At 54.7% G+C, this 16,866-nt stretch overlaps 2 protein-coding genes across 4 annotated transcripts in view; both read left to right on the top strand.

The window, feature by feature from the left end:
- Positions 1-803: 803 nt before the first annotated feature.
- LOC147646448 (serine/threonine-protein kinase PAK 1-like) lies at positions 804-10,996 on the top strand. Its single transcript, XM_086873429.1, has 10 exons — positions 804-4,598; positions 5,007-5,511; positions 5,720-5,783; positions 6,109-6,157; positions 7,167-7,276; positions 8,042-8,159; positions 8,552-8,651; positions 9,070-9,266; positions 10,174-10,311; positions 10,763-10,996. Exons 2-10 carry the CDS (start codon positions 5,244-5,246, stop codon positions 10,853-10,855), a joined length of 1,137 nt encoding a protein of 378 aa, XP_086729555.1. The 5' UTR covers positions 804-4,598; positions 5,007-5,243; the 3' UTR covers positions 10,856-10,996.
- A 2,941-nt stretch (positions 10,997-13,937) lies between these two features.
- The window catches only part of LOC147646449 (uncharacterized), a 158,450-nt gene continuing 155,521 nt past the window's right edge, over positions 13,938-16,866 (top strand). For 2 of the 3 annotated variants that reach the window (XM_086873432.1, XM_086873433.1), the window contains exon 1: positions 13,966-14,063. The gene's annotated coding sequence lies outside the window, so the exon portion shown is untranslated. Of the gene's footprint in view, positions 14,064-16,467; positions 16,591-16,866 lie in introns of all 3 variants that reach the window. The other variant, XM_086873431.1, reaches the window with a different exon arrangement.

Below are 16,866 nucleotides of genomic sequence, written 5' to 3' on the forward strand. Positions count from 1 at the left end.
AAGAACAAACATTTAACAGAGCCAGGAATATCGGGTGTTATACAAAAAGGAAATGCAGTAGGCGGATCGGGAAGGCTGAACCTTCCAAGCACCTCGGCCAGTGTTGGGCAAAGGGACAGGGACATGCGGCCGGGAAAATCAGGACAAAAACGAGGCCGCGTCCTCCAACAACTGGAGAGAGCGCACGGCAAATGCCCCATGGCCTCTCCCTTTGGGCAGCAATAAAGTCACTTGCACACCACTCCTCTGGCTCCTTGGGCCACACAAACCTCTGGCGCCGGGAATTTTCCCGCCCGGCCCCGGGCCCAGCGCAGCCACCTCCGGCCTCCCGACACGAAGCGGGACGAGCCAGCGCTGCTCCGCCACCGCCTCCTGCCGAGGCCCCAGCGGCAAGGAGACCGCGGGCAGCCGCTCCCGCAGCGCCCTCAGCCCAGGGCCAACACGGGCCGCCCACGGCACAAGCCACCCGCCACAGCCCCCTGCCGCCCCCTCCCGGGCCCGCAGCGAGCCCCGAGCCCCCGCAGAACCGAGCGCGGCTCCCACCTGCGATGGCCGGGGCCGCCTCCGAGCTCCGCCGCCGCCTCACCGGGCTCCGGCCGCCGCTGCCGCCGCTGCCGGGCCCGCACAGACGCTCCGGCAATGGCGGCTCTCCTGCCCCACGGCCGCCCTGGGAGCGCCAGCGGGGCCGGGCTTGTGCCCTCTCTGCCCAATCAGCGCGCGCCAGAGCCACGAGTGACGGCAGCAGCAGCCAATGGCAGCCAGCGGCGGGCTCTGCACACGGCACAGCCCTGCCCCGCACTCTCAGGGCCCGCCCCGGGCTGCGTGAGGGGAAAGGCGGGGATGAGGAACAGCCCTGGAACGGGCCGGGCCCGAGCCGCCATTGAGCTCCCAACACAAAGTTCTCCGCAGCTCCCGGCTCACCTTGCCCAGCCCTGGCTGCTGGGTGCCTCCGGCTCAGCGGGAAACTCTGGAGCCTCATGCACGTCTAATTAGGAGCATCAGTGCATCGCTTTGATTTCCCCCAAAAAAGGGAACCCGCCCTCCAAACCCCTTCAGCTGTGTGGAGGAGAGATTTCTTGCAGAAAACTCCCAAAAATACCAAAACCAAAGCGAAGTGAGCCAGGACCCCCCAGCAGCGCCTCTCTGCCGTCCCAGCTGAAGCCCTCGCTGGCTGCTCCAGGCTGGAGCGGCACACTGGGAGCACTGGGAAGGGGCCCCGGCTCGGGGCGCAGCCCCCGGGGCAGCCCCACGGCCCCCACGGCAGCTCCAAGGCTCCGCCACCCGGGATCGAACGTGGGACGGGGAGCAGGGGAAGGGACGGGGATACCGGCGCCGAGGAAACACGAGGGACACCGGGGGCACTTCACGAGCATTTAACGCAAAAGATAAAATCATAAGGGAGACAAAAGCAACAGCACCTGTAGCACCATAGCACAGGGCCACACAAGGACATGTCCCACTGCTGTGGGGTGATGCTAGCCCGAGTCCAGGCACCCACCACAGCTGCTCTCTCACTGCCCTCCACAGCCACACAGGGAGAGAAAATTTAACCAAGGGTTCATGAGTTAAGGACCCGGGAGCATTTCCTCATCAAATGAAGTCACGGATAAAACAGGAGATTTGACTTCAATTTATTGCCAATAAGCTCAGAGCAGGAGAATAAGAAGACCCTTAAAAGCACCTTCCTTCCACCCCTCCCTCCTTCCAGCTCTGCATCCTAACCTGGCAGTGCAAGGATACAGGGAATGGAGCCATGGTCAGTTCATCTCCCGTGGCTTTTCCTGCTGTTCAAGGACAGGAGTCGTTCCCCTGCTGCACTCTGGGATCTCTCCCACCAGAGAGGTCTCCAGGAACTTCTCCAACCTGAGTCCATTCCATGGGGAGCAGCCCCCTCACAGTGCTGCAGCGTGGGTCATTCTGCCACGGGGTCAGTCCTTCCAGGACAGGCGGCTCCAGCAGGGACCCCTCTGTCCACAGGTGTCCCCTGGGGTCACAGCCTCATCTCAGGCATTCCCCTGCTCTGGCATGGGCTTCTCCAGGGGCTTTGGGTGTATCTCTGCATCCCAGTGAATCTCCAGGGGCAGTCAATCTGCAATTCCCATTGTTGGTCTGTGTTCTGATGGATATTCCTGCCTTTGTGTTTACCCAGGTGCCCACGGGGAGTCAGGAAGATCTGTTTGGTCAAGGTTGAGCTCTGTGAGAAGCTCTTCCCACACTGGGGACACTCATAGGGCCTCTCCCCAGTGCGGATGTGTCGGTGCCTGATGAGGGTGCAGTTTTGTGAAGCCCTTCCCCCAGTCAGGGAAGCAGAAGGGCCTCTCCTCTGTGTGAATCCACTGATGTTTGATGAGACCTGAGCCCTTTGGAAATCTCTTCCCACACTCAGGATGCACTGGTGTGCCCCGAGGTTGGAGCTCCAGCTGAAGCTCTTCCCACATTCCAAGCATTTGTGGGGCTTCTCCCTGCCATGAGCTCTCTCCCCCAGCTCTGAGCTCCGGCAGGATCTCCAGATGCCTTCCTGGCACTGGGGGGATCTTTCCTCCTTGCAGCTCCCTGGGTTGGGTTTGCAGCCCCTCCTCATGCAGGATCTCTGGGGATTTTCCTCCTCCTCCATCTGGCCATGGCTTGGGAATGACAAATCCTGGTTTGGGGGAAACCAAAGTGGGAGTGCCTTGGAGTAGAGGCTCCTCCTACCCAAGTCCATGTCTAGAGCTCAGCAGGAGTCTTGTGGCCATGATAATATCCAAAATATCAAGATTCAGCCCCAAAAAAGTCTCCCAGGATTTCCCCATCTCTTGTCTTTCCTATTTGGTCTCCCAGAAGTTTCAGTTCCCTGGGATGATGGGGGTCCAAGGGCTCCAGGGGTCCCCCCTTCTCTGGGGTCCTCCTTAGCGATGATCCAGGGACTTTTGGGGGTCCATGGGCTCCCTTCTCCCCTGATGCTCTGCTTTGAGATCCCAGGGATCCCAGGAGTCTCTCCTCTCCAGGCTCCCACCTCTCCAAGCTGCCAGGGTCCCCTAGCTCTGGGATCGCCCCTCTCAGCTCTCCCCACTCTGGGGGTCCCAGGGGTTCCTCTCCTCTGCTCTCCCAGGGGTCCCCAGGACCAATGTCCTCCCCAGCCAATACTGGGCAATGGCCATGTGGACCCCAAAGATCCCCCAAGGGGCTCAGCTTTGGGGTCCTGCAAGATCCAAACCTACACACACAGAGAAAAAAAGTCTCCCAGGGACGCCAGACAATATTTAGGGCTCAATTCCGCAATCTGCAAGTTCCAAACACACCCTAATAAAAGGACCCTCTCAGGGACCCCTCTGACAGATTTGGGACCAGCTCCCCCTCCCTGCTCACCTGCAGGATGAGGTGGGGGCGATGGGCCCGTGGCCGGGGGTGCTGCAGACACAGGGGGCACTGGAACCTCCAGCTACTCCTTCTATTCCTGTTCCTGCTCCTCCTTTTCCTTTCTCCCTCCTCCTGCTCCTCCTCCTTCTTAATCCCACCTCCTCCCCAGTTCCTGCCTTCTGTATATTTACATTGAAGAATCTTGCTTGTTTTTAGAACTAGAACAAAGATTCCAGATGGAACAAGCCTTGCTGGTTTTATTCAGCAGTATCAGTGACTACAGGTCGTGTTTGCTTTGGTTTGGTGCTGTCCTCGTTCCTCCTCAGTGCTCAGGCTGGGCTATGGGGTGTCCTTGTTTGCTGCATTTTCAGAGTTCCTCTTGGATCCTTTGGGCAATAGGCCGTGCCCTGGGAGGATTCTTTGTGCTCCTTTGTGACACAGGAGAAGCTTCCAGGCGGTTTTTGCGTGAGCGGCTGCTGTGGTGTCACAGGAGCATTGCCACGTCCCCGTGGTGTTCCCGTTGCTGTGGGACACGGAGGCCTCAGTGTCCAGAGCGGCTCTGGGCGCCTGCTCGTTGCCAGAGGATCCTCCTGCCCAAGGCATTCTCAGCAGCCAGCCCAGCCCCTGACGGGTGTCCTTCGGTGCTTGCAGGGGTACAGTCTGCAGACGTGTGCAGCGCAGCCAAAATGATGCAGCAAGTGGTTGCTGCAGTTGGCACTCTGTTCTCTGTGGCTTATTCGGGGTATTTTTTAACCCACTTGGCACGTAAGTTGAGGTTTTCCCTCGGTGCAGCCTCTGTGGCTTTGGGCTTGCTGTGTGCTTTCTGTTCTTCCACTGGAACAGAGTTGACTCTGTAACCAAATTGCCCTGAGGACAGGGTTGGTTTGGGAGAGCTCCTGCCAGCAGCTGCAGCTGAAAAAGGGGGTGTCTGCAGCCAGCGGGGCGTGCACAGCATTTGCAATGAGGCCTGGGGGGGTTCTGTTCCCTCAAGCGGGGAGTCTGTGGCAGCGGAGCCTGGAACTCCCTCCGTTTGCTGCTCCAGCCAAGAGCTGACACAGCCCAGTATTTTGTGCTGCTCTCTTGCTTGCTGTGTGAAGGGCCTGTGGCTCCTGGAGGGATGCTGTGAAAGCAAAATGCTCTCTCGGGCTTGCCTTGCTCATTTCCCACCACAGGCAGTTTTTTCCTAACAACATCTGGTTCACGTTCCCTCTCCCGTTGCAGGGCACCTCACGCGTGGATCCCCAGCAGCTCCTCCTTCGGTGAGTGGCAAAGGAAGCTTTGGTGTTCAGAATTGTGCAGCAAGTTGTGAGCTCGGTGTGTGGCAGCCGAGTGCCAGCCTGGGAGGCTGAAGGAAAGTTCCTGTAGTGTCTTTGCAGCAGCAGCAGCAGCAGCAGCAAAGAGATCCCTGGCAGTTTTCTCTGTTTTTTCTGAAGAGCTTTTGAAGAGCTGTAGGACTGGTTTTGCAAGCAGAAGATTGCTTGCTGGCTTTAGGCATGGTGGAATATGGAATTCCCAACAATAAGTGGCAATGTGGGCTTTAGCCCATTGTTAGTTTGAACAGCTCTGAACCCTATTTCTGCTTAGTGCAGCTGGATGTGTAGCTGAGGATAAAGAAGGTGATAACTGAGATAGAACTTCCCGTCCCTCACGCTCCCGTCTGTCCACAGGGCACCAAAGCAGCATCAGCACCTCCTCTGGCTCCCTCTGCTTGCAAAGAGGAGGCCAAAGAGGAGGAAGAGAGCAGTGAACTTCCCGCTGTTCTGGGAGACGAGGGCGAACACCCCGCGGTTTGGGAATACAACGGCGAGGCTCCCGCGGTGTGTGACAAGGACAGTGGACATCTCCCGGTGTGGGACGAGGACGGTGGATGTCCCTTGGTGTGGGATGAGCATGGCCAAGCTCCCATGGCATGGGACGAGGATGACAGCAATCTCCCAGTGTGGGATGAGGACAGAGAACGTCCTGTGGCTTGGGAAGAGGAGGGTGAACCAGCAGCTTTTTGGGAAGAGGACGAGGAGCCTGCACTGCTTTGGGAAGAGGACGAGGAACCTCCCTCTGCTCCTGAAGAGGACACCGAAGCTCCCTGTGCTGCAGGATCCTGGGCTGAACATTCTGACAGCAGCACAGCCCTGCAGCCAGAGGGGAGCGGGGAGTGGAGCCTGATGCAGCTGAGTACGTCTGCTCTGTTCCTGTGTGCCAGAGCAGGGTGCTGTGTGTGTGTCTCAGCATCAGCTGCACCCAGGGTTGCTCTGCAGCTGAATGGCACAGGGTCATTTATTGTCCTTCCCCAGCTGAGAGCAAGGGGCTCCCGGCCCCAGGGAGTGGGGCTGCATTCTGGCTCTCATCTGAGAGGGAGCATCTTCCCCCTGGTTTCTTTCAGGGAACACCGTGAGCGTGGGGGAGCCTGCCGAGAAATACCTGGAACTGGAGCAGATTGGCCAAGGGTAAGTGCAAGGCAGTTACTTCTGCACAAGCAGGGCCCAGGTATTTTGCTGGTGCAGGATGCAGTGAGAAGTCAGGAGAGCTCCAAACCCCTTCAGACACTGGGGTACGATGCTTCTGCCTCTCAGGGCTGATCAGAATTGATAACTGTGGTCAGAAGGCACCTTGCATGGCAGAGGGCTGGTGGCTGCTGTGCTGTTGTTTGAAGGGTGGATGCACTCGGGTGTTTTGTGAACGCTGCAGGCAGCAGAGATCTCCTGTCTGGGCTGGCTTTCACTGCCAGGGCCTAAAGCGCTGCTTCTTTCTTCTCTGCTGTTTTGTCTCCAGGGCTTTTGGAACCGTTTCCAAAGGACTCGACAGGGCCACGGGAGGAGAGGTCAGTGTCAACACGCCCAGCACGTCTGGCAGCTCTCGAGGGCTTTCCCCTCTGCTGGGAGCTGTGGCTGGAGCTGTGGGGCCCAGCAGAGCTTTCCTGCACAGGCTGCTCCTCTGAAGGCAGAGCAGGGTCAGCCTGCAGAGCACAGCTGGGACAGTCTTGGTCCTTCTCAAGTGCCCAAAGGAAGGCAAGGAGGGCAGCGGTGTCTGTCAGAGCAGGACACACTGGCCTGGTCTTCATGTCTAAAAGTGTGAATGCATCAGCTGCTGGAGACTGAGGCCCAATTTACCTTCATCCCAGCCTCAGACAGGAACACTGTTTAGCAGTTTTATCATCCTGAGTTTCATCAGGATACCTCAAGGCCTAATTAAGGAGAGATCCTGCTTGGGCTCAGTTTGGGGTTTTAGTCCTACTGCAGCTGTTCCCACAGAGACAGGAGAGAAATGAGAAGATGGATGTGCAGAGCAAAGCTCTCTCCTAAACCCTGCAGCTGTGTTTGGGTCTGGTGTCAGTGGCAGCTGGGACAGGGATTATCTGAGCAATGGATGTGCACGTTTGCTTTGTTGTGCTATCCCAAACAGGGCAGGGACATTTGAAATCATGGCCAAATGCCATAGAATTGCTAAAGGGTTCCCAGCTGTTTTGCTCTGTGTGCACAGAAACAGAATTACCTCCTGCTTGCAAAATGTGTTGGAATAATAATCCTAAGAGTGCTGAGGCCATTTGAGAAGACTGTAGGTGCAGAGAATGTTGTTAGAGCTTGGAGGCTGACAGCTGAGGGAGCATTTCTGCAGAGCTTACAGAGCCAAATGTCTCTGGCCATGAGTCCTGTAACAGCCCCAGCGAGCAGAGCAATGGGCTGTGGGAATGGCACTTGCTGAGCTCTGGTGTCCCATCCCAAGGCAGTTTGGCACAGCCCGGCTCGCTCGCTCCAAAAAGACTCGCTCCGTCTTTGCTGTGGCCTCCTGCCACAGACTGCTCCAGTTAAAGGTCTGCAATGTCCCTTCAGGTGGCCATCAAGAAAATGAGTCTCAGAGGGCACAACAGGGAACGAGCTGTGAATGAGGTCGTGGTCCTGAAGGACAAGAAGAACCCCAACATTGTCAACTCTCTGGACAGGTGAGTGCTTCAGGTCTTCTCCCGTACACGGGCCCTGCGTTCATCTTTCCTGGCATCCCCAGTCTGTGGCCTGTTCTGAAAATGCCTGACCCGGCCATATCTTCCCAGAACAACAGCCTGGCACTTCACTCCTTCCATGTGCTTTTGTTGCTTTGCTTTGCCTTTTTCTTCAAGTTGACCCCATTTGCTGTGTTTTACAGCAAGTGCTGATAAAACCTGGTAGAAATTATTTTCCTTGGCTTCTTCTTCCCAGCCCTGTCCCATTGCTGCAGGTGACAGGAAGACCAGGTTCCTGTTTCCAGAAATGCCTCATTTGCCCATTTTTCAATGGCCTTGCCTATTTCTGAAGGGACTTTGTGCAAGGTTTTCCAAGCATTTGCCTGCTTTTGCCCCAAGTGCTGCACGGCCTCCTCCCCTGGAGAACTCTGGAAGTTGTGTTGCCTTGTTCCGGAGGGAATGGTGGAACTGATGAGTTCAGATGCTGAAGCAGCTGGGGGCAAGTGTTGTGGTTCCACATTGAGCTGGGCTGTTGCTAAAGTGCATTTTTCACCTGCTTGCCATCTAAGGCCTCTCCTTTCTCCCGGGTGCCTCCTTCTCCTTCAGACTGTGCAGATTCCAAGGCCTGTGCAGCCTGGCAGGAATGTCTCTCCATCTGATTCTGTCCTCACTGACAAGTGACCTGGGAACAAAACTCCACTCTGGGCTTTTCCCTGGGGGAATTGAGCAATGCACATTCATCTCTGTGCCATTGTTCTCCTCTTCCAGCTTCCTTGTTGATGGAGATCTCTGGCTGGTGATGGAATACATGGATGGAGGAACTTTGCAGGACGTTGTCAGACAGACACGCATGGCTGAAGGAGAGATGGCAGCTGTCAGTCAGGAGGTGAGGGATCCTGCTTGTGCTTCCCATGGCTGGGACACCATGGTCCTTCCAAAGAGGCTGTGAGAGCAGAGTGGCTCCATGCTCAGGCCTTTGTTTCTGTGTTGTTTTTATGAGCTGGAGAGGAAAGAGCCTCTGAAGTGAATGGCCAGCAAATATCACTGCATTTCTACTCTGTTCTTGTCTTCTTTCCTGCTGTTGTGGTACTCTCTGTCTTTTTTGGATCTGATTTCCTGTTCTCAGCTTTGCCTTGAACCTTTTGCCTGGAGCTTGTCTGCACTGCACTCCTGGGCTGTCACAGCAAAGTTGCTGCTGGCAGAATTCTAAACTGTCCTTTCTTGTATGATATATTCTGGCCTCTGATTTTTTCCCTCGTGTTTCTTGTTGTCTCTCAGTGTCTGCAGGGCCTGGATTTCCTCCATTCCAACCGGGTGATCCACAGAGATCTGAAGAGCTCCAACATCCTTCTGGGAATGGACGGCTCTGTCAAGCTGGGTGGGTGTTCCTGGCCAGGCACGGCGCTCCCGGGGTGCGGCTGTGGGGCTGCTTCCCAGTGAGGGCCAGAGCCCCACAAGTGCTGCTGGTGGCACTGCCCGGCCCCTGCTGCCAGCTGAGAGCGGCTGCCCCATGCAGAGAGCTCAGGAGAGGAGCAGGCTGTCAGGAGTGCCTTTGCTCTGGGTATGGCCCTCCCAGAGGGGCAGGAGTTGCAATCTAAAGCTTCAAAGGAAATCAGTAAAGCCAAGCATGAAAGCTGAGGGCTTCTTTAAGGGTCCAGTTCCATCTTTCCTTGGCTACAGCCCTGAGCACTTTTCCAGCTGGATTCAGCACTGCATTCCCAGACTGAGAGTGGGGAATCTTTGTGCTTGGTTTCCTCATTGCAGCTGCCTTTGACAGTGCTTGTTTCTGTCCTCAGCTGATTTTGGCCTCTGCGCTCAGCTCAGCCCTGAGCAGGACCAGTGCAGCTCCATGGTGGGCACTGCTCACTGGATGGCCCCAGAAGTTGTGACCAGTTCTCCTTACGGCCCCAAGGTGGACATCTGGTCCTTTGGCATTGTGACCATCGAGATGGTGGAAGGAGAACCTCCTTACTTCCAGCAAACGGGGGCCATGGTAAGAGGCAAATTCTCCAGGCTTTGCAGAGGCCTGTGAGCACAGGGTGACCCTGCACTGGGAGGAGCAGCTGGAGGTTTCTGCACCTCGCAAAGGGAATTCCCACAGCACCTGAGCCTGAACACAGACAAATATTCTGCAGTCTCCAGCAACAATTTGCTTTGGCATTTAAGTTGTTGCAGCTCTTGTGAGGATCACCCAAATACATGAAGCAAGTGCATCAGCTCTAATGTTGTCTTGCAGAAAACCCCAAACCAACCCCAACACCCACACCCAAACCCAACAAGTTTTCTGAAGGAGTTTCTAAAAGAAGTTTTGTGAGATGAACTCCCCCTGGCTCTTCTCACTGGGAAACTTGTCTAAAACATGAAGATGATTGTTTAACATCCCCACAGTCTAACACATTTCTTTCCTAGTCCAAGCTACTTTCTCTGTGTCACCAAGCCTGAGCCTTCAGCCACACAAACCTGCTGTTCCTTGCCTGGCAGTTTCTGGCATGGGGCATCAGGAATACTTTTAACTGGAGTGTCAGTGGCACTGCAGAGATGCATTTGATGTAAGAATCCCTTGAAATAACACAGGCAGACCACACTGACTCTTGAAAATGGCCTGTAAAGCTGGTGTGTGTATTTGGAGAAGCAAAATGGGCTATTTCTGATGGAGGTTCCTACTGACAAAGTCAGCCAATGCAGTCGGCTCTGAAGGCAAGATCATTTGGATGTTGCAATGGCTGTGGCTGCACCAGGGTTTGGGTTTTTTGGCTGGCCCAGAAGAATGAGCTGTGAGCAGCAGCATCTGTGCCAGGGAGGAAAGTGCCCGGGGAGCTGGGGCAGAGAAAGCGGGCTGGATGTGAGCACGTGTGGGTGTGGAGGAAGCTGTCAGAGCGCTGTGTTTGCTTTTCCTGCAGGCCCGCGCTCTGATCCGGCAGAACGGGAGCCCGCAGCTGCAGGAGCCCAGGCGCCTGTCGGCTCTGCTGCGGGACTTCCTCGAGTGCAGCCTGGAGCCGGACGAGGAGCGGCGCTTCTCTGCCCAGGAGCTGCTGCAGGTGAATGCCAAGCGGCTGCGGGGGAAACGGCAGCGCCAGGGAGGGCTTTTCTTGTGGGGCCCCCTCCCATCATCTCCAGTCCCGCTGCTTTTCACACGCAAAGCCAGCAGAATCCTCGCCTGCTTTGGCTTGGCAGGCTCCTGTCGAGCTCATCTGGAGCTGGTGCCCCGCCACGAGCGGGGACATCTTCAAGCACATCAGGTGGCTCAGAGCCCTGCCTGACCTGAGCCTGGATGTTTCCAGGGAGGAGCCACCTCCCACATCTCTGGGCTCCCTCTCTCAGTGTTTCCCCACTCTCCTGCTAGAGCAATTCTTCTTTACATCTAATCTGAGCCCGCTTCCCTCTCTTGACTTTCAAACCATTCCCCTTTGTCCCGTTGCAACAGAGCCTGTGAGGAACTTGACTCTGGAAAGTAACAGTTCATTTCTTTCTTTTTTATCCCTTGGGCAGCACCCATTTTTGTCATCAGCCAAGCCTCTCTCCAGCCTGACCCCTCTGATCACTGCAGCAAAGCAACTGAGGGAGCAGCGCAGGAGGAGATGAAGCCCTGGAGGCCAGCTTTTCATTATAGTAGTTAGGAGAAGTAGTTAGTTAGGGTAGTTAGCACTGTTAGTTAGTTAGAGTAGGTTAGGACAGCCTGTTTGTTATGGCAGTTATTTGAATAAAATCTCTGTTAAACCTCCAGTCCCTTGAGGTGTCCTGTCCTTCTCCCGCTGTGACTCAGCTGCCCGGAGCACTGCGAGGGGAGAGCGGGCCCAGCCTCGCCCAGAGCTGAGCCCCAGCAGAGCCTGGCAGAGCCCAGAGCAGCCTCGGCATCTGCAGAGTCAGCCTGGAAGGAGGCGCTTGGAGCCTTCTGGGCTGCAGCCGGCTCTTGCTTACAAACTGTGTGCGCTGGAAAATGCCTCTGGTTCTGCGGGAGGGCAGAAGGGGCCCGGGGAAGGCCCAAGTGCTCCATGCAAGGGAAAAACCTGCCCTGTGTTTGTGATAAAGAACTATGTTGTTGTTGCCCTTTGCTATTATGTGCTGGCTTTTGCCAATTATTATAATCACAATGATTTTGATATAGCACAGTTTGTAATCACTTTTATCTGCTTTTGATATAGTAGAATTTGTCAGCTTTCTGTGGCCGATGCCCTGGCCCCTGTGTAGCTCATATCCTCAGGACATCATTTATGGATGATATTTTAGCTTGTGGACAGTGTGATAAACATATATTATAGTTTTGGCTTTTACAGAATATTAAGGTGTATGTTATGTGTTGTGCAATATAATGTTAACTTTGGCAGAAGTAGCTGTGATATAACAACAAATGCTTTTATTTTTGTAACTAACTGACTATAATGAGAATAACACAGATGTATTTCTGAAATAGCTGATGTTAATTTAAAGTACTTGTGGAAGTAGCTAAAACTGTCTGCACGGTCAGATAACATTTAAGGAACAGATGTGACAAGGACCCGTGCCACTGACCCTCGGGCTATCAGTACCTGTCTCCTGCTGCGAGCACGGAACGGGGCTGTTGTGAGGGAGTCACACACAACCCTCAAAACAACAATCCACAATTACTGCTCCTACTCTAAAAAGGCAGGTCAGGGGTTGAAACAAGCTAAAGAACTCCTGGAACATATAAACGAGTTCAGAGCAATGTTTGAATATGTATTAATGTTATGGATATGTATTTGACCAATGCAATGAAAAAATATAGAAGAGTTGTTACTGATGTGCTTCTGGTTATGGCTACGCACCCAATGCTGTTTTTATCCCCTTTTATCCCTTATTAAACTTTTAAAAATTTTCAAGAGGTAGGCTCATTTCTCACAAAACCCAAGGTGCTCACACCTTGCTTTTTCCCCAAGCCAAGATTTGTCAATCCCAAACTTTGTCCGGATGGAGAAGGAGGATTAGAGGTAAAGGAAGGTACCCCGGGATCCCCAGGAAGGTCAGGAGGAAGCCACTGCCCTTTTCCCCCCTCTCCTCTGCTCTATCTCCCAGCCCAGCATTGCCCCTGGCTGCAGGACAACCCTGCTGCTAATGCCAGATTGGGGGGATCTCCTTCCCCATCCCTCTGGCATGGAGACAAATCCCATCCTCTCTTTCTCCAAACTCCTTCCTCTCTTCATTCTGCCTTTCACCCATCTACATTCCTTTACCTTTTCCATCCTCTCTGGTTCCTTCTTGTACCTTCCCCTCATTCTGCTTTTTCCTTTCCCTTCTCCCTGTCTCTTCCTCTCCTTGTCCTTCCTCCTGCAGGCACTGAGCTGTGGACAGAGACCAGGGAAAACAAATCCCTGCCACAGAACCTCGTGGAAGAGGCCATTTGGAGCAGCTGCTCCACAAAGAAATCCAAAGGGGAGGAAAAGCCCCCAAGATCCCACAGCAGGAGGGGCTGCAAACCCAGCCCAGGGAGCTGTGAGGGGGAAAGACCCTCCCTGTCCCACGAAGGTGGCCGGAGACCCGGCCAGAGCTCAGAGCTAGGGGAGAAGCCTCATGGTGGGGAGAAGCCCCACAAGTGCTTGGGATGTGGGAAGGACTTCAAGTGGAGCTTCAAGCTGAAGAAACCTCAGAACATCCACAGCGGGGATTGGCCCTACGTGTGTGGGGAACGTGAGAAGAGCGTCAGGTGCAGCTCTGCCTAGTTCTGGTGCCTCCAAAGATGGCGGTGCTGGATGCAGAGATCTCCCCACAGTCCCTGGAGAAGCCCATGCCTGAGCAGGGGAATGCCTGAGATGAGGCTGTGACCCTGGGGGACACCTGTGGACAGAGGGGTCCCTGTTGGAGCCGCCTGTCCTGGAAGGTCTGACCCCGTGGCAGAGTGACCCACGCTGCAGCACTGTGAGGGGGCTGCTTCCATGGAATAGACTCAGGTTGGAGAAGTTCCTGGAGACCTCTCTGGTGGGAGAGATCCCAGAGTGCAGCAGGGGAACGACTCCTGTCGCTGAGAAGTGAGAAAAGCCACGGAAGATGAACTGACCATGGCTCCATCCCGGCTGGCAGAGCCTTAGAGCTGCTGTGGGGGCCGTGGGGCTGCCCCGGGGGCTGCACCCCGAGCCGGGGCCCCTTCCCAGTGCTCCCAGTGTGCCGCTCCAGCCTGGAGCAGCCAGCGAGGGCTTCAGCTGGGACGGCAGAGAGGCACTGCTATGGGGTCTTGGCTCATTTCGCTTTGGCTGGCTCTTCCCAAGCTGGGGACAAACTATTTTGGTTGTTTTCTACCAGAATTCTCCCTCTTTCTCGTCCACAGGGTTTGGGGATGTTTTCCCTGTTTGGGGGAAATCAAAGCAATGCACTGATGCTCCTAATTAGAGGTGGGAGAAGTGACGCTACAGGGCTTCCCGCCGAGCCGGAGCCACCCAGCAGCCAGGGCTGGGCAAGGCGGGCCGGGAGCTGCGGAGTACTTTGTTTGTGTTAGGAGCTCAATGGCGGCTCGGGCCGGGCCCGTTCCAGGGCTGTTCCTCATCCCCGCCTTTCCCCTCACGCAGCCCGGGGCGGGCCCTGAGAGCGCGGGGCGGGGCTGTGCCGTGTGCAGAGCCCGCCGCTGGCTGCGATTGGCTGATTCTGCCGTCACTCGTGGCTCTGGCGCGCGCTGATTGGGCAGAGAGGGGACAAGCCCGGCCCCGCTGGCGCCCCCAGGGCGGCCGTGGGGCAGGAGAGCCGCCATTGCCGGAGCGTCTGTGCGGGCCCGGCAGCGGCGGCAGCAGCGGCCGGAGCCCGGTGAGGCGGCGGCGGAGCTCGGAGGCGGCCCCGGCCATCGCAGGTGGGAGCCGCGCTCGGTTCTGCGGGGGCTCGGGGCTCGCTGCGGGCCCGGGAGGGGGCGGCAGGGGGCTGTGGCGGGTGGCTTGTGCCGTGGCCGGCCCGTGTTGGCCCTGGGCTGAGGGCGCTGCGGGAGCGGCTGCCCGCGGTCTCCTTGCCGCTGGGGCCTCGGCAGGAGGCGGTGGCGGAGCAGCGCTGGCTCGTCCCGCTTCGTGTCGGGAGGCCGGAGGTGGCTGCGCTGGGCCCGGGGCTGGGCGGGAAAATTCCCGGCGCCAGAGGTTTGTGTGTGGCCCAAGGAGCCAGAGGAGCGGTGTGCAAGTGACTTTATTGCTGCCCAAAGGGAGAGGCCATGGGGCATTTGCCGTGCGCTCTCTCCAGTTGTTGGAGGACGCGGCCTCGTTTTTGTCCTGATTTTCCCGGCCGCATGTCCCTGTCCCTTTGCCCAACACTGGCCGAGGTGCTTGGAAGGTTCAGCCTTCCCGATCCTCCTGCTGCATGTCCTTTTTGTATAACACCCGATATTCCTGCCTCTGTGAAGTGTTTGTTCTTCTGGAAGTTCAGGAATGTATTGGGACTGGGTCTGAGCAGCAGTCCTTGTCAATTAGTAACATTTTCTGAAAATGATGGTTTCTCCCTTTGTTGCCTTATGTACAAGTCCCTGGCCCTATCTCCAAGCAGATTCACTCATTGCCTCTGTTTTTTCTTCCTGGAATCATTGCAATTCCTCCTGCAGGCAGGAAGCCCCTGGTCCATTGTGCAGGCTTTGTCTCATCAGTGTTAATTTGCATTTCTAAAGCTCCTCTCCTGGCTGCCTGGAGCAAAGCTTCTCTTCCAGGGCAGACATCCCGTGACTCACACGTGGCCCCCCACAGATCTGCTATTTATTTTTTTTTAAACAATATTCTAATAATTGTTTATGTGTTAAAGCACCAACTTTAAAGCTCTTCTAGTTTTCAAAGTGCAGCTTAAAGGGGAACATCAAAAAACTCATACCATCATTTTGTCATGACTAAGAGTCAAGTACAAATATAAAACAAAAATGAGAAAGCAATCAAGTGTTTTCTTTCTCCTAGGACTAAAACTGATTCTCACACCACTGGCCCAAACAGAACCAACAATATAGAAGTAAAATTATTACAAAAAATTACTCTAACGGTGTAATCCTTTCACTGAAACTGGGAAAAGCAAAAACTCTTCAACAGTGTCTTTAGAAAAATAAGACATTACTTGATTCTGGCCAGAATGTGCAACAGGAATAATTTCATGCACACTTAGGCTGGGTGTGCAGAGAAAATCATTCCATGACACATGAGTTTGACTAGATTTTTCTAAATTCATACACTCTGACACCATAGAAATCCCTTGGTTTACTGTTCATTGGTTTGAAGGTGTGGAGTTGTTAGGATTTGGTTTCCTGTTGCAGCCGGATTTCTGTGCCTGTGATGGGAATTAGGTGGGCACTCCTGGATTTTCTGCTCAGCCTTTTCCAGACCAGGTGTCTCCAGCTGTGCCTGGGGCAGTGTCTGGGGCAGGTGTTGGTTGATGTTTTCTGCTGGGTGTTGATGTTTTGTTGTTGGTCGTTATCTTGGTGGGAATCTTTTGGGCTATTCCCAGTCTGTTGAGATGTTAATTTCATCTCTGCTGAGTGGTGGAAAAGAAACATCCCTTAAAAAAACCTTTAAATTTCCTATCCCCAAGGCGAAGGCAAACCAAGTTCCTTTAGAGAAATAAGATTTGAAGCCATTTTCAAGTTTGTCTATTTTGCCAGCAGCTAATCCCAGGCAGGGCAGAGTGTGAGTGGAATTGAGAGGCAGAGTGGAATTGTCCCGGTGCCTTCCCCAGCAGCTGTGGCGAGGGCAGGCACAGAAAGGCCTGAAGCTGCAAGAGTGAGAGCAAGGATTGTCCCGCAGTGGCTGGAGATGGCAAAGGAGGGTGGCCAGGCCGAGGATTTGAGCAGAGGATCTGTGGGCAGGCCCAGGGGCTTCCCCCGCTGGGGAGCCCTGGCTGCTGCTGCGTTGCCTTCAGTGCAGGCTCAGGGGTGGCCTGTTTAATATTCCCTTCCAGTTCAGATTTCTGAGTCTGGAAGAGCCATGGCTGGGGCATCTGTCATTTTATTTTTTTCATTTTGTTGAGTTTTGTTCTCTTTCTTATGTCCACTCCATAACATTGCGACTATATGGGGGAAAAAAATTCATGTAATGTTCTGGGTGGAAGAGAGAATCCTCAATCCAGCTCCTGCTATTCCCTGTTAATTGTAAGAATTGTACCAGCTACATTTTAGTCCTGGGTAACATTATTTCTTAGTTTCCCTGGACTCTCTCAGGGTCAATACACCACAAGCCTTCAGTCAAAATAGGTCCCAAATGTTTAACCATTTTCTCTACCATTTGCTCTTCCTTTTTTTTCAGATACTCAAAGCTGTTTTTTTGCCTGAAAATGAAGCCATTTCACAGAGGCTTCCTCTACCTCTTCTCCTTGTTTTTCTGACTGGATCAAGTCCTCCACATCCTGCATGAAGCCAGTCCCTGGGGGTGAGGTCAATTCCTTTGATATTTCCTGCAAGGCTTGCCCCAATCAGGCCGGTGCTTCCGTGCATCCCTGCAGAAGGACCGTCCATGTCTTGAGCATTTTCCCTTCTAGCTCTTGTTGCCAGCCCAAGGCAGAATTGTGTTTGCATCCTCTGGAAGTGGGCAGATCCCCAGAAAGCATCTTTTGCATCAAGCTCTGAATGGCAGCAGTGTGAGGGGGGCACCTGGTTGAGGCTGGTGTAAGGATCTGAGAGTGTGGGGTGCCTCGGTTTCATCATC

The sequence above is a fragment of the Cyanistes caeruleus genome, unplaced genomic scaffold (genome assembly GCF_971803275.1).
Source record: "Cyanistes caeruleus unplaced genomic scaffold, bCyaCae1.hap1.1 HAP1_SCAFFOLD_98, whole genome shotgun sequence".
Classification (NCBI taxonomy): domain Eukaryota; kingdom Metazoa; phylum Chordata; class Aves; order Passeriformes; family Paridae; genus Cyanistes; species Cyanistes caeruleus.